This window comes from Hibiscus syriacus, unplaced genomic scaffold (assembly GCF_006381635.1).
Source record: "Hibiscus syriacus cultivar Baekdansim isolate YM2019G1 unplaced genomic scaffold, ASM638163v2 tig00110637_pilon, whole genome shotgun sequence".
NCBI classification, from domain to species: Eukaryota; Viridiplantae; Streptophyta; class Magnoliopsida; order Malvales; family Malvaceae; genus Hibiscus; species Hibiscus syriacus.
Window position 1 is genome coordinate 1,482,319 of NW_024062808.1, and position 14,399 is coordinate 1,496,717.

General features: G+C 34.7%; 2 protein-coding genes and 2 pseudogenes across 2 annotated transcripts; all 4 read right to left on the minus strand.

Moving 5' to 3' along the window:
* Positions 1-2,979: 2,979 nt before the first annotated feature.
* Positions 2,980-3,933, minus strand: LOC120136723. The gene is made up of 3 exons (XM_039152681.1): positions 3,828-3,933; positions 3,396-3,665; positions 2,980-3,199 (listed from the first exon to the last, which is right to left on the minus strand). The coding sequence occupies exons 1-3, from the start codon at positions 3,882-3,884 to the stop codon at positions 3,026-3,028; spliced, it is 501 nt and encodes a 166-aa protein (XP_039008612.1). The 5' UTR covers positions 3,885-3,933; the 3' UTR covers positions 2,980-3,025.
* A 424-nt stretch (positions 3,934-4,357) lies between these two features.
* Positions 4,358-9,639, minus strand: LOC120136672 (annotated as a pseudogene).
* LOC120136848 (probable cellulose synthase A catalytic subunit 8 [UDP-forming]) lies at positions 4,924-6,969 on the minus strand. The gene is made up of 7 exons (XM_039152795.1): positions 6,962-6,969; positions 6,626-6,690; positions 5,858-5,977; positions 5,587-5,812; positions 5,249-5,270; positions 5,103-5,175; positions 4,924-5,024 (listed from the first exon to the last, which is right to left on the minus strand). Exons 1-7 carry the CDS (start codon positions 6,967-6,969, stop codon positions 4,924-4,926), a joined length of 615 nt encoding a protein of 204 aa, XP_039008726.1.
* A 708-nt stretch (positions 9,640-10,347) lies between the features above and the next one.
* On the minus strand, positions 10,348-13,333 carry LOC120136849 (annotated as a pseudogene).
* Positions 13,334-14,399: the final 1,066 nt, after the last annotated feature.

Sequence of the window (14,399 nt, forward strand, 5' to 3'; positions counted from 1 at the left end):
ACATAATTACTTCATCATCGTACGACCTCCAAATTAACTATAAAACAAAATTATATAGTTATTAATTAATTAAATAACTATAAAATTCAACTAAATAAATAAACAATATTAGAAACTAAATAAAAATAAAATTAGCTAATTATTATATATATAGCTCAACTTTGCATTTGATATTCATATTAAATATAAACTATTTCACATTATTGTGCACCAACCGCGTTCATTCTATTTTATGCCTCCATCTATATATCAATCAAAATAAAATTCGTTAATTATTTTTCCTATACAAAATATTCGTAATTAATTTAAGATAAAAATATTTTAAATCAAAATATTACCTTCTGGCAAGAGGAAAGTCAACTGCAGTTCAGCTAATTAGTGTTAACCATGGAAGTTTGTTCCAGGCCCACGATGTAGTAACATTATACATCCATTGATTTCCATCTACAAGCATCATTTACAAGTAACAACGCCTTGCACATCTCGCGATACAAGAACACCAATATTGTCGATCCCCAACTATACTGACGGGTATTCAAAAAGTTACCCAAAAACAAAAGATATGAATATGAACAAGATTACCGAATTTATCTGGCATCAAGACTCCCCCGATCAACCGTAATATATATGCTCGAGTTGCATATATAATGCCTTGCTTAGTACAATAATGACCAAGCTTAAACTCATTCGCCAACCATTATAATCTCAAGCGTGGCCCTTTTGTAAATGTTTTTTCTAGCACCTTCCCAAGGTATGCCCCACACATTTCAAACACGTCCTGATCATTTTTTCCCACCACTGTCATTCCATTTTTAGGGACCCTGAGTTATAAAATCACATCCTCCAAAGTGATCGTACATTCACCACACAGAAGATGAAATGTATGAGCTTCTGGTCTCCACCATTTAATTAATGCACTGATCAAACCGGGGACCAACCTATATTCTCTTACAAATTTTACATCGTTAAAACCCACCATTTGCAAATTCTGGACAATAAGTTCATCTGGCTTCTCACAAGTGTTCATTCGACTACGAAGGACTCGTTGTTCGTTATCCTGCAATTTGTTAATCCATGTAATTAGAATTAATTCATCGTTTTCAAATAAAATATATTATTCGATCATAATAACAGTTCTCCCAAATGACTAGAAATGTGTCGATCAACTAGTCTCAAAAGAACATTTTGTTCTGCCATGCTTCAACAAATCTATATAAAAAAATTAAATATTTCAAATTAATCATAATTAAAGAAAATTTAAACAAAAATATGTTAATTCAAAATAAATAGTCTAATTAATTTATATTTACAATAAAAACAAAAAAAATTAAATAAACTTACCAAACCACTCAAATACGATTTAATATGTAAAATCAAAATAAATAGTTCAATAATTTATATTACTCAATAAAAAATAAAAATATAATTTAAACTACACTTACCAAACTACTCAAATACAACTTAATATGTAAAATCAAGATAAATAGTCTAATAATTATAATTTAAATTAAAAGCAAAATTTATACTAAAAATTACATGAAAATTTAAATTTAACTTACCAAAGCACTCGAATACAATTTAATCTGTAAAATCAAAATAAATAGTCTAATTAATTTATTTTTACAATAAAAACACAAAATAAAACAATAAATTTAAAAGTAAACTTACCAAGGTACTCAAATACGATTTAATCTGTAAAATAAAAATAATTAGTCTAATAATTTATATTACTCAATAAAAAAACAAGGTAATAATTTAAACTACACTTACAAAGTTTTAATCAAATACAACTTAAAATGTAAAATTAAAATAAATAGTCTAATAATTATAATTTAAATTAAAAACAAAAATTACACTAAAAATTACATAAAAATTTAAATTAAACTTACCAAACCACTAGAATACAATTTAATATATAAATCAAAATAAATAATCTAATTAATTTATATTTCAAATAAAAATTAAAAATGTAACAATAAAATTTACACTAAATTTATCAAATCGTTTACCATAGCACTCAAATTCTTTCTTCCTTCGATCGAACTCTCAAGTTTACCAATCTCCACCGCAAATGTTCTCTTTCTTTCGGCCTCACTCAAATTTCTCCAAATTTTTTCCCTCACCTTTTACCCAAAATCTAACTCCGGGTTCTTTTATAACATTTCCCTGTGCTCCATTATTGGTGTAATAATGACACCGTTATTACACCCGCTCCCCCGTAAAAAGCATGCATGTCGTTGATTTCTACTCACGCCATGCAACAACTGGTCCAGATGTGAAGACGTCGCGTATTTCCGAAATCTTCTGTATGAATTGAAGATGTCGCGTATTCTCGAAGTTTTTTTTTTTTCTGAAGATGCCAAGTAGTCTCAGAGTCTTCATTTTTTTCCGAAGACGCCAAGTAATTCTAGAGTCTTATTTTTTCTGAAGATACCAAGTGATCTTGGAGACTTTGTCGTGATACTATAGAAATCATCTTAGATAGAGAAATAATCCGAGAAGAGCATTATTATGGGAATATTTATCCCCAGGGCCATTTTGCCTATTAGGGTTGGTTTTTTTATTTACTAAAAAATTATAGATTAGTTAACTTATTATTTTTATTATTTATAAATAAATAAATTATTATTATTTAGATTTATTTTTTAAATAAAATAATTTTAAAGCAATTATTAAAAATATTTTTAAAAATTTAGCGAGCTGCTCGTAAATTTATCGATTCGAGTTAGACTTTACTCTGCTCAACTCATTAAGGTCTCATGTCGATTTTGAGTCGAGCCAACTCAAATCGAACATTTACCGAGTTCGAACTTCTCACGAGTTACTCATTAAACAAATATACCCATTTAAAGAGCAAGGAAAATATATTAATATCTACTTTGCTTACTAAATATACCAACTTTCCAAAGAAAACAAAATTGTCTTATTTAACAAGATATACTGATATCTACTTTGTTTACAATCCCAGAACAGAAAGAGAAGTTCGTGCATGATAAATAAATATATTTATACGTTGTTTTTCATTTTATTTTATTTTTGAACCATCTTTGCCTACTTTCCACTCCCCACGTTTGTGTTGGGAGCGTTGCCCAATGACACATTGTTTCACAAAGTGCTTGATTCCTTTCTTCTGCCCCTTCTCCTCATTGCCCGCTTCCCTCTTTTTCTCCTCTAATTCTTCCTCCATCTGCACACACAGCTGATTCAAAACAACTTCATCCATCAGATTAGATACTCAACCCTAGTGAGGGATCTAAAAATATTTGTGACAGATCTATAAATATTTTTGAGTATAGACTGACATATTAGTTATCAAAATTTTCAAGCCTATGTCTCTTGGTCCACAGAGAAAAAATAGTTATGTATATATTCATATGATATGAATACATACGCACCTTTAGTAGGCGGTCCTCTGCTTGGTCCAGCCGCTGAATGAGCGTCCCTTTAGTCTGAGTCTCCACCATCATAAGTTCCACGGGACGGCAGTACTTCTCCAGACTCTTAGCCGTCGGCGATAAATCAAACGCCGACGACAGATGACCGTCGGTGCGTGTGCTGGCCAACGTCCCGCTTGATGGGGTCGATGCACTCGAACTCCTTGGGCTGGGAGACCTGTTGTAATGGTCATTATTATTGCTCCCTCTCATTTCCTCCAACTGCCTTAGCTGCTATCACCAACACCACGTTATATAAATCAACATGCAACAACACGAGATATCATCGGAGAATCTCCGACAGTATTCGAACGACACTCTAAAATTTTCATTTCCATATTTGAAGGAATCAGAGAGATTTCAAAACAAAGCATGCAAACCAAAACACCATACCATGTTGTCTAATCGATCTAGTCTAGACAGAACTGGTTCTTCACCGATGATGCCCATCGAGATTAGGTTTAAGTTTGAGTTCACGAGAAATGAAGTGGATGAACTTGGTGCGACTGTATATAATGTAAGAAAACACAGATAAAATAAATTGTATATGATGATTACACGTGGGATCATCCTAGCAAACTGTTCCATGTGTCACCATTACAATGCCGCACGTGTTTCAGGAATTCAAGATGGATAACGATAGTTGATGATTTGCACGTCATGCAACGAACGTGGGCCGAACACGTGGTCACTTCATACAGTAGATTTTTTTGTATGTATATTTGTACGTATTTCTCTTTTGACAATTATTAGACAGAACCAGCCCGAAATCTGGAATTCTACTGGTAAACTTTTAAGACATCATTTGTACGTAGTTTTCTTTTAATGCAATGGATTAACTAAACTTGCTTCCTTACAATTCAGAGGAAGAAAATTTCCCATATTTTTGGTATCTTTTCTATAGGAAAACCTCTGGTACTTGATTGTAATTTTATTAGAAATATAGAATGATAGACTCCAATTTGCTTCTACACTCGAGCATGTTTATATATACTTGAATAAATAGCAGTGTTTTCCAGATGCTGTAACCATGCGGCCTATATATATGGCACAACGGTCGGTGTCCGGTTTTGCTGCCCTGTTGGAGCCTTCGGGAAGGTGTAGATATGGATGATCGCCGTGAAGGTGAAGAAACAACTTACCAAAGAATAGACCCCATGGTTGATGACCTCTGCTGATGGCATAGGAGATTCCTACAACATGGATGGTGGGATGGGAAGTGTTATCCATTTGAACACGTAAAGTTCAGTGAAATCGGTGTGTTCATCAGATGTTTTCAAGGTAACCTTGAAGTTACTGTCAATAGCCAACCAATCGATAAGTTCATGTGCATACATGCAAATGAAACTTGGGTTGTGTAGAAGAGACTAACCCGTAGGAAAATGGACTTGTTAGCAAGCAGGCATACAGCAGGCAATGTGCGATACACGAGAAGAGGAATAGCGATGACCGGGAAGATGGTAGTGTTAACATATGCAAACCGTTCAAGCTACTTCAGCCTACTACCGTAACCGTACGAGATATGGCAATGCATACTTAAAAGAATTTCCACAGAACCAAGGGCCCGCCGAAGCACTTGATTCGGACGATCTGAAAGATTAGTAGGATTAGTAGGAACAGACACTTAAAAGGCTGGTCGTTTTGGCATGTACAAAATCGACTACCAACCATAGGCATGCATTTTGAATCCTGTAATAGTATCTTCTGTAACAGAACCATAGATCCAACCAATATGCAGGCACTGAAAACATGACAATTTAAACGCATTATGGCAGAATGAAGGGCAAAGATTTAACAAGATGAAACAAAAATACACACAGAGGATAGCAGATAACCCTGTACACAACAAAAGTTAAAATTTAAAATAGAATAAAAGCCAGCATTTGGCCAGCTTCCACCTTCCCAGATCAGCAACATATTTACAAAATTCAGAACTGTGAGTTAAATACAGTCACAGATATAGGAGCACCAAAAACAAGCTTATATTCATCTACAGTAATTTATTGGTTATTATACCAATTTTTAAATAATTCAGTACATCACTAACATAAGCTCAATAGCCCTGAAATCCGATAATCAATTTCACGTGTAAAGTAATCTCATTATTTTGAACATTTCATGTGCAGCAAAAATAGGGAGGAGAAGAACTTACCCCACTTCACCAGTTTGTTTTTTCCTCGTATCCACAGCTATAGGAACACCAGCATTCCCCGTAAGCGTAGCGGCAACAAAAGCTGCCAGACTGACCAAAGGTTTCTCCAGGCTCATTTGTGAAACTAGTAGTGGCTTTTCATCATTAAACTCGGCACCTAATTTCACAAATTGCAATGCAGGATATGGATGGAGCTTATCCTCATTAGGCCAAACCAGGAATGAAACTGATAATCACCGCTTAAAACATAATAAGAAAGTGATTAGTTTACCTTCAACACACTCCTCTGTATCGTTTATACTGAATTCTGGCACAAGAGGATCAACGGTCTTGCCAGATTTCTTCTTGGATGGTCCCTTTTTACTTGATTTTGAACTCTCCTTCCGAGAACCTGCAGAGAATGATGAAGACTCACCCCTGCTTTTCTATGCCTGGTCTTAAGTGGAGGTCCATATCCACATAAAGCGAAGACGTTGAAAACACATACCGTACCTGACATAAACAGGTCCTCAAATGCCTTCCAGAACCCTCGAGTTTAACTATAATTTTACATAGAATATAAGATGAGTCAACAGGAATTCTATTGCTAGTATGTTCTACTACAAAAAGCTGACACAACCATTTAGGGTCTAATTACTGAGTTTTGACTGCCAACATCTTCCGAAATACTTTTCCTACGAAGCATAGAGAAAAATAAGCATAAAGTAAACAAATCAAGCAGCAAGAAAATTCATTCTCCAAACTTTTTCAACAGAATAAAATATTCCAAAAAGCACAAACTAGAACATTTAATTTCATCTGATTGTAAAAGCCTTAGTTGTATATGAAATAACTAGCAATAAATTTAACAAGAAAATTGATGTTTTATTCATACCTCTCTCATGGAATGAGATCAATTTTACACCGACCTTTGCAGCACTTAACCACAAAAGCCGCGGATTGTGCAACAGAAACAAAAGTGTTATGCACAACTTATAAAGTTTGCCTAGAACATCAACTATCAATCTAAATGCATTCGTATAAAAAGGCTTATACTAACCTGCACTTAACCTAATTGAGCCAAAAAAATCATTCACGTGCCAGGACCAAGACAAAGCACTCAACCTGCACAAATATTATCAAAAACAAAAAAACGAAAAGTAACTCTTGAGTAAATGTATAACAGAAAGAGTACATTATTCACAAAATGGGAAACGTAATATACTTCAAATTCTATTGTGAATTCTATCATTAGCAACAAATCATACTCCCTATAAAATATAATTCTATCACACTAACACAGAAGATTTAAGCACCATTCCATTCTTTCAAAGAAATTTTGTAAAATTAAAATTTTCCAGATGACATGAATACTGAAAAGAAACCAGGGAGTTACCATTCCATTCTTTGATCATTTCCTCAATTTTCTAATCATGTGAAGCCACGTCAGTATCCATCCCCATTGTCCTATAGGCAGCAAGGTCAAGCAAAATACCATTCTCTTTCATTTCAGTGAACAACTCTTGTGCTCTATTAATATCCCCAAGTCTTTGGTACCCAGCAATTAGAGCAGTATAAGTCACCACATCTGGGTTGATATCTCGTTTTTTCATTTCATCAATTAACAAGTTGGCCATATCCATACGATGTACATTGCAAAATCCATCAATTAGACTGGTGTAGGTAACAACATTGGGAGAATATCCTCTTTGCACCATTTCATTATAGAGAGCCAAAGCCTTTCTCATATCCCCAACTCTACAAAATCCAGCTATAACAGACGTGTAAGAAACGGTATCAGGAATTAAACCCCTTTCCATCATGTCCTTAAACAAATTCCATGCTTCATGCATGTCTCTGCTCCGGCAGAATATGTTGATAAGAATTGTATATGTAAAAGTAGTTGGTGTGACCCCAAACTTTAACATTCTAGTGTACAACATCAAGGTCTTCTTCAAGTTCGACTGTTTAGAAAATCCATCCAATAGGATGTTACAATGAACATCATGAAGTGTACCCATTTTAAGCATTTGGGGAAGAAGTTCCCAAGCTTTGTCTGCGCTGCTTTGCTTGCAAAGCCTCTTAATAATTCCATTATATGTATAAGTGTTAGGGAAAATGCCAAACTCATGCATTTCATTTACCAGTTTCAAAGCTTCCTCCATATGGTCTGCATTGCAATACCCATCGACAATTACATTGAAAGTGAAGACAGTAGGTAAGACGCCACTTTGCAGCATGATGTTGAAGAGTTCCAGGGCTTTATCCAAGAGTCCCATCTTACAGAATCCATGAATCAACCAGTTGAAACTGTTGGCAGTAGGAATTAAGCTATTGTTGATCATCTCATTAAAAAGTTCCATGGCAGAATCTAGATTGCCTTGAAGACAAAAGCCCTTAAGCAAGACACTGTAAGCAACCAGGTCATATTCATATCCGGAGCTAGCAAGATTACGAAACATAGTCAGTGAAACATCTGCCAGTCCGCTCTTACAGAGCCCATCAAACAGTGATGTATAAGTAACAAGCGAAGGCTTCATGTCATTATGTACCATCTCCTCAATCAAATTTAGACCTTTCACAGAATCACCTCGTTTACAAAACCCATCAACCAAAATACTATAGCTATGAGAATCTGGTGATATCCCGGAATTCTTCATTTCATCCAAAACCTCTGATGCTTCAAATAGCTTGCCTTTTTGGCAAAGCCCATACATAACAGCATTATAACAGAAGCTATTGATAGGTGGTTTTTAGATCTCAAAAACTGAATGAAATCTAGAGCAAATTCAACATGACCAACACTACATACCCCATAAATATATGTACTGTATGTTACAACAGATGGGTTTATCCCATCTCCCTCCATATTCGCCATAATTTTGGTTGCTTCTTTAATGTCTACACCCCTCCCATGATATCCTTTGCAATAAAAGTTCATCATAATCGTATAAGTGTAAACATTAGGTGATGGCCCAGAGTTTTTCATTTCTCCAAACAAGCTTCTCACATATTCTCCTCTGTTTGCTTCAACTAAACACTTAAGCAAGAAGTTGCATGACTTAATACTTAGCTCAATCCCAATTGCTTTAGCCTGCACAAAAACGTCTACACCGTTCTCAAGCATCGAATTGGATGCAAACACCTTGATGAGCACATTGAAGATGTCAGCTGATCTATGGACATGCTCAGGCGAATCTAACAGATACGGTAATAATTCAAACATATCCTTCTCAGCTAGTTTGTAATAGCAAACAATATCTCTAAACCAAGCATGAGCTTCCATCTGCATCCCTGTCATAGCAAATATATGAACAATGATCCGAAACACGTATATTGAATGATCAAATCCATACATCTCTACAGCATTATGAAAACTAATTTTCCTTGCAGTGAACCAATTCAAGGACTTAAACACCCTAACAACTATGGGAAAAAGCCTGGGGTTTCTACAAAATTCGAACTTCTTATCCGGAACTCGAACTTCCCCAACTCCATTACTATCACTTTCAAATTCAGAACAGTGTTCAAAGTCACGCTCTTCCGACAGCAATGCAGATGAAGAAGCATAATATACCCTTAAAAGACATTTCTTGCGGCGAGCAACAATTTGTCGAAGTAAACCGCATTGAACAAAACATGATTTTGAATAAGGCCAAATACCCATTAATACCCACAGTGCAATTCACCACAAAATGTTTTCTCCCGTAGGATAGGCCACCATCGAAGAGTCTTCAGCACCATGCTTTAGAGGAGAAAAAAGAGCAATAACTCCAAATACCCAAATTAAGATAGAATTGTTTTAAAAGAATCGAATACTAAGAAACGAAAACACAAGAAGAACAGAAAAGAACACGTATCAGCAAGTAGTAAGAAGTGAGCTGAAAAATAACTCACTACAAAGCACATTATTTTGAGCCAAGGATATACGAAGGAGAATGATTTGAAAAGCGTTTCGTACAAACCTTCCGAGTTGGGAGATTATAACTTTAAAACGGCCATTGGCACCGTTTCGTGTTGGTTCAAAGAGGTGAACTTGACCTGAAACCTTTTCTCTTTCGTGTTTGTTTTGTCTGCGCGACTCTTATAAACCTTAGGGCTGTAATTTCATTCCTGTATTTTAAAAGGGACCAAACTCAGTTAAACTTCGAAGAAACTACACTGATGGTTATTTAACTTTTAGATATATTTCATTTCAGTCATTGAACTTTTAAAATTTATATTATAATAATTAAACTTTTTTTGAATAGTCATGTAATTACAATTATTAAACTTTTAATTTGTTTTTATCATGGTCATTTTCGTTAGTTGCCGTTCAGAAAAGTTGATGTAACATGTTAAAATCTTTTTAAAAAAAAGTTAAATTACATTTTCCTTATTGAATTTTACTTTCTCTCTTATTTTGCTTTTGAACTTTCAATTTTTCTATTTTACTCACTGAACTTTACAAATTGAATCATTGTACTCACTTTTCCGTTAACTCTCTAACGATATGATGACATGTCATTTTTTATTATTATTTAATATAAAATTATTGAAAATATAAAGGTAAATAGCTTCGTTCCTCACTAAACTTTACTCTTTCCTATTTTGCTCACCCAATTATAAAATAAAAATAGAAGGTGGCCGAATGCCACCGTCGGCCACCGTTGGTGACCATTCGGTCACAAATTTCACGAGTTGCTTTGCCTCAACACCTTGAGTCCGAATCCGACTTCTATTTTGCGGAACTTGCTCCGATGTTCATGAATCGGAGATTGAAAGTGAGGAAGCCGAAACGTTTCAGTCTAGATTCACGAATTTTGGGACATTTTCTGGTGAAACAACCACCATATTCAGACTCATGGGGTCAAGACGAACCGACCCATGAATTTTGGGACTGAACAATCACCATTAATGACGGTCGACGATGACCGGAATGAAAAATGACTTGGTGGCCGGTTGCGACAATAGAGGATAAGAAGAAGATTCGAAACTATGTCGTTTTAGTGTATATTTGATTTTTTTTAAAATGACGTCGTTTTGATGCTTATGCCATGTCATAACACCGTTTAAAAGTTAACGACAGAGTAGCAAAATGATTCATCTGTAAAGTTCAATGAGCAAAATAGAAAAATTGAAAGTATGGTGACCAAAATAAGAGAAAGAGTAAAGTTTAGTAAAAACGGTGTAATTTTCCCTAAAAATTAAGACACTAAATTGACCATGGTCACTCTCGTTGTTCAATTCCAACCATAGGAATATTCTGTTTGATTAGAAGATTAACATAGTTTGGATTTCAAATTGATCCGACGATTGATTAGTGATAGATTTAAATATTTTAGCTTTTAATTTGATTGATATTTGAAGAGATTTGAAGGTTTTTCGACAAGTTTGAATTGAAGGAAAGAATATGAATGATAAAAGTGATTGTTCGATGAACCAAATCTCACATATCGCAGATATCAACCACAGAGCATAGGCATTTGGAACAGTGTTTGTTATTCGATAGTGCAAGAATATGCAGAGAATAACAAGACGCAGTGTGATGACCATCCGTGCATCAGTGCTGGCATCAATATCTCCAACACCTCTTCCAGAAGCAGCCTGGCATGTACTCAATGGAACAACGTTCTTCTCCTGCTTCATCTTCCAGCCATCACTGGATCCACTACCCTTATATTCGCTGCACAGGAGTTACAATACTTATATCAGTCAGCCATAGGTACCTATCAAGTGAAAGATGAATTTCTTTTTCTGCAATTAATTGGTTTCAGCAACATAAGGAAGAGAATTCATACATTTCCCACCAGCAACTCCAGGAGATGCCACAGAAAACCGCTCAGGTAATGCAGCATATAACTCGCCAGAAACCTACAATATTCCGATAGAAAAGAAAAGTTCCAATCCATCGTTCCGCGAATGAACAATCACACAGCAAATCACTGGCTTTTAAACAGCTTAGACTTACCTCCTGCCCATTGGTGAGCAGAGGAATATGGTTACGGGAAACTTCTTTGTCATAATTTGGAGCACCAACATCCTCTCCTCTACCATATTTTGCACTCCAGCTCTGCATTCTTTCCGCAATTCTCTGCTTCTGGTCTTGGTTTTCAGAAGAGTGGTTGAAATCACTAGCATCATCATCTGCCTCACCATCCTTTTCTCTGTCTCCAAGAATAGCAGGGACTACCTGGAACCAGTAATAACTATAATTATAAAACCACTGATAATTATTGATAAAATTGAAGGGTAATTTGATAATAATGTGAAAATGTATTCAATACTTTGTGCTGATGAACAAATCCTACAAACAGCAAAATATGTCACAAATATAATATATGCATGGTACTTCAGAAAACCATGTCCATATCTAGTTAAACGCTATTGTTCAAAGCACCTTTCTGCCTCTTGTATCTGGTTTTGCATTGATGGCATGACTGATTTCCATCCTTCCTGTCATATTCATAGCAAGGCCTACAGACACAGACAGGAAACGCACATACATCGCAAGCAATGAATGGATCGCCGTCCATATTCTTGCCAACATTATCACCACAGATTTGGCATGTCTGGCCATCCAGATTCTTCACGGGCAGCTTGCCCTGATCAATCAAAGAGTAACAATTCATGCATTCAACAATAGAATGGATAACTTCATTAATCCAAGTGTAAACATCTAAACCTAGCAATAGTGTCCAACTGTAAGTTATTAGAAAACAGAATGTGTAGGGAAATCAGCCCGAGCAGTGATAACTAGGTTGCGATTGTCATGATAAATTGAGAAACCAATAGAAAACAAAGTCAACTCTAACTCCTTTAAGATCATGGAATCTAAAAACAACTTTTACTCCCGGACCTGTCGCATGTATTTAGCTTAGACGGGCTACACTTTTTAACCCCAAAAAAACACCACAAGTGGTTTAATTTCCTTTGCCTTAAATTTACTAATACATAAAGCAAGCTGCAAATCATTAAATGTTTATCTCATTGCATACCCCAGTGTCTTCTTCCGATTACATTTTCACTTGCTTCTTTCTTTAGTCGAGAACAAGGGATATAACTGGTTGTCCAAATATCAAGAAGGTGATGTGCATTCCTTCAATTAATCCTCCACTTCAAGAGTAAGTTGTTGGGCTCAAATCTGAAAAATAATTTAAAAAACAACCAATGATAAAGCAATTTTCGTTCGCTAGCTAGAATTTCCAATGCCTCAAACTATTTCCAAAAGCAAATTTTGATTTAAAATGTTACTAAATTTGAAGCATCTTGCTCTTAGAGATTCCAGTGTTTATACTTTCCTCTAATGTACGAAAACCGCAACTTAATTGAGCCAATGAAGTCTAAAGGTTCATATATAATTTTAGTTGAGTATTCCAGATGTAAAATTAAGAGAAAAAGATGTTCTAACGAAATGTGATGCAAATCAAACACAATATATTTCCAAAATACCGAAACAAATCCACGAATAAACCAAGAAAACAATATCCAAAGCTTAAAGGCCGTCCGTTAGTTATCCACAAGTTTTAGAGTGAAAACAAACATGAGATGAACATATTGATACATAAAAGCAATAATCGAACTCAAAAGCAGTACTATTCAATTAAATCTCTTGAAAAAAGAGAATAAGTCTACGCCATATCTTGCAGGAAAGCCACGAGAGAGAGGGAAATATGAGGTAACTGATGTACTGACCTTGCAAATGAAGAATTGAGGAAAAGAGAGCAACGAGCAAATCAACGCAGATAAGGTAAGAGAAAAATAAAAGAAATGATAGCTCTAACCAGGCCAGAACTAGATCTCAACAAATGCCGAATTTTTTTAACAACTTTAAGTTATATATATAATTTTACCTTTATTATTTGTTTATTTTAAAAAATATAAATGATTACATCAAATATGCATAGTTCTATATTTATATGAAATAACAAATTAAAAATTAAAAATTAAAAATTAAAGTAAAGTAAACAATTAAAAAATACGATTTTAAAAAGTGCAAAAGATATAACTATCACATAATCATAATAAAATATGTCGTTCCTTCAAATCTCGAAATGCATCCACAAGCGATGTTGTACTAAAGCTCCTTGCAATATCTCTTTCAATGTTGATAAGCATGCAACTCTACAAAAATTCATCCTCCATTTTGTTGCGAAGTGTTATCTTGATGATATTCATTGTAGAAAAAACTCTTTCAGCACTTGCTGTAGAAAGTGGGAGAGTCGATATAAGTTTTAATATTAAGAATATATATGGATAAGTGTTCACTTTCCTAGTACCCACCAACTACTGACTTAGGTCAGAGATTGTCAACAATTTTCTTAGACCTGAATTCCAAGACAACTCCACCTCATAATGACACAATTCTGTTCGTAAATCATTCTTTTCAACTTCCGTGAAATCCTCCCAATAAAATTTATTCACAAGATTGCAAACGTCTTCAACCTTGAAAAATTTGTCACCATCTCTTGGCTCCAAAGCACAACCAAGAGTTAATAACTCTATTAACTTCTCATTAAATCTACTGTTTAACTATTATAGTTGAACATCAACTATAGTATAAAAAATTTCTACTCGATAATGTTGTTCAACTGTAAAATGATCTTGTTGGCGATGAGCGCGGCCTCCTCTTTCTCTATAAATAGAACTCATATTTGGGATATCTATGTTGCGATTTTCACAGTTGAGGTAACCTCTATAAAAAGATTATTACATCCATAATCTCTACATTTCTGCAAAAATATCTTTAAACTCTCAATAAGATGTAGTGAATTCAAAATATCCTAAGATTTTTGTTGTAATGATTGAGAAAGTGAATAAGTGATTTCTAATATTTTCTTCATAAGATGTAAAAT